Here is a 795-nt window from a genome sequence, read left to right as displayed (position 1 = left end):
AAGGGCAGACGCCGCTCATGGTCGCTTGCTTGGCCGCTGCGGACGCTGTGATCAACCTGCTGCTGGACCACCCGCGTCTCAATGTCAGCGTGTCTGGCAATGTACGCGATTCCTTTTGTTGAAATCAGATCCGCTTATTCGCTGGTGTAGGAGCACTCTGGTCCGCTGCAGTTCGTAGTGCATTGGACTGCAAACAAAGTCGCCATGCGGCTGGTGCAGCACCCGACCACCGTCGTCGACGGTCGAGACGAGGTACACGTGTCATCCATTGTCGACACTGAGTACAACCCACGACATAGGCAGGCTTTTCAGCGTGGCTCCGGGCCGTCAATGACCAGAACATACCACTTCTCAAAGCCCTCGCTGCCGGTGTCGACGTCAACTTGGCGCTGGTGGTGCCCGACCGAGCGTACGACTTCGATCCTATGTTGGCGTGGATGCAGACGATACATCCCGACTCGTTCGAGGCCGACGACCTCCGCTACATGAACCCCAAGATCCAGTGGGTAGCCTCCACGAACCGTCACGAGTGCACCGATGCGACCGTCGCCAGCTGCGTACGTTCTCATTTGCTAGTCTGGACGATCCAAGTCCATGCATTGACTGTTGTTGGTTGTAGAAGGGAGGCAAGACTGCGCTCATGGTCGCGTGTCTCTACAGCAACGAAGCGATGGTCGAGTGTCTGCTGTCGCAGCCCACGATCGACCTCAACGCGGTCGACGATGTACGATATCGTCATCTGTTTCCATGTTGATGTATCGTTGACTTTGCACTTTGACACCATGACCGACACTG

The 795-nt window shown here is 56.7% G+C and overlaps 1 protein-coding gene across 1 annotated transcript; it reads left to right on the top strand.

Moving 5' to 3' along the window:
* Positions 1-754, top strand: SDRG_12016 (hypothetical protein; the record flags this gene model as incomplete). The annotated part of the gene is made up of 4 exons (XM_008618073.1): positions 1-101; positions 151-252; positions 300-557; positions 620-754. The coding sequence occupies exons 1-4, from the start codon at positions 18-20 to the stop codon at positions 752-754; spliced, it is 579 nt and encodes a 192-aa protein (XP_008616295.1). The 5' UTR covers positions 1-17.
* Between the last annotated feature and the right edge of the window lie 41 nt (positions 755-795).

The sequence above is a fragment of the Saprolegnia diclina genome (assembly GCF_000281045.1).
Source record: "Saprolegnia diclina VS20 unplaced genomic scaffold supercont1.46, whole genome shotgun sequence".
Lineage (NCBI taxonomy): Eukaryota > Oomycota > Saprolegniomycetes > Saprolegniales > Saprolegniaceae > Saprolegnia > Saprolegnia diclina.
This window is presented reverse-complemented; position numbering and strand designations above follow the sequence as displayed.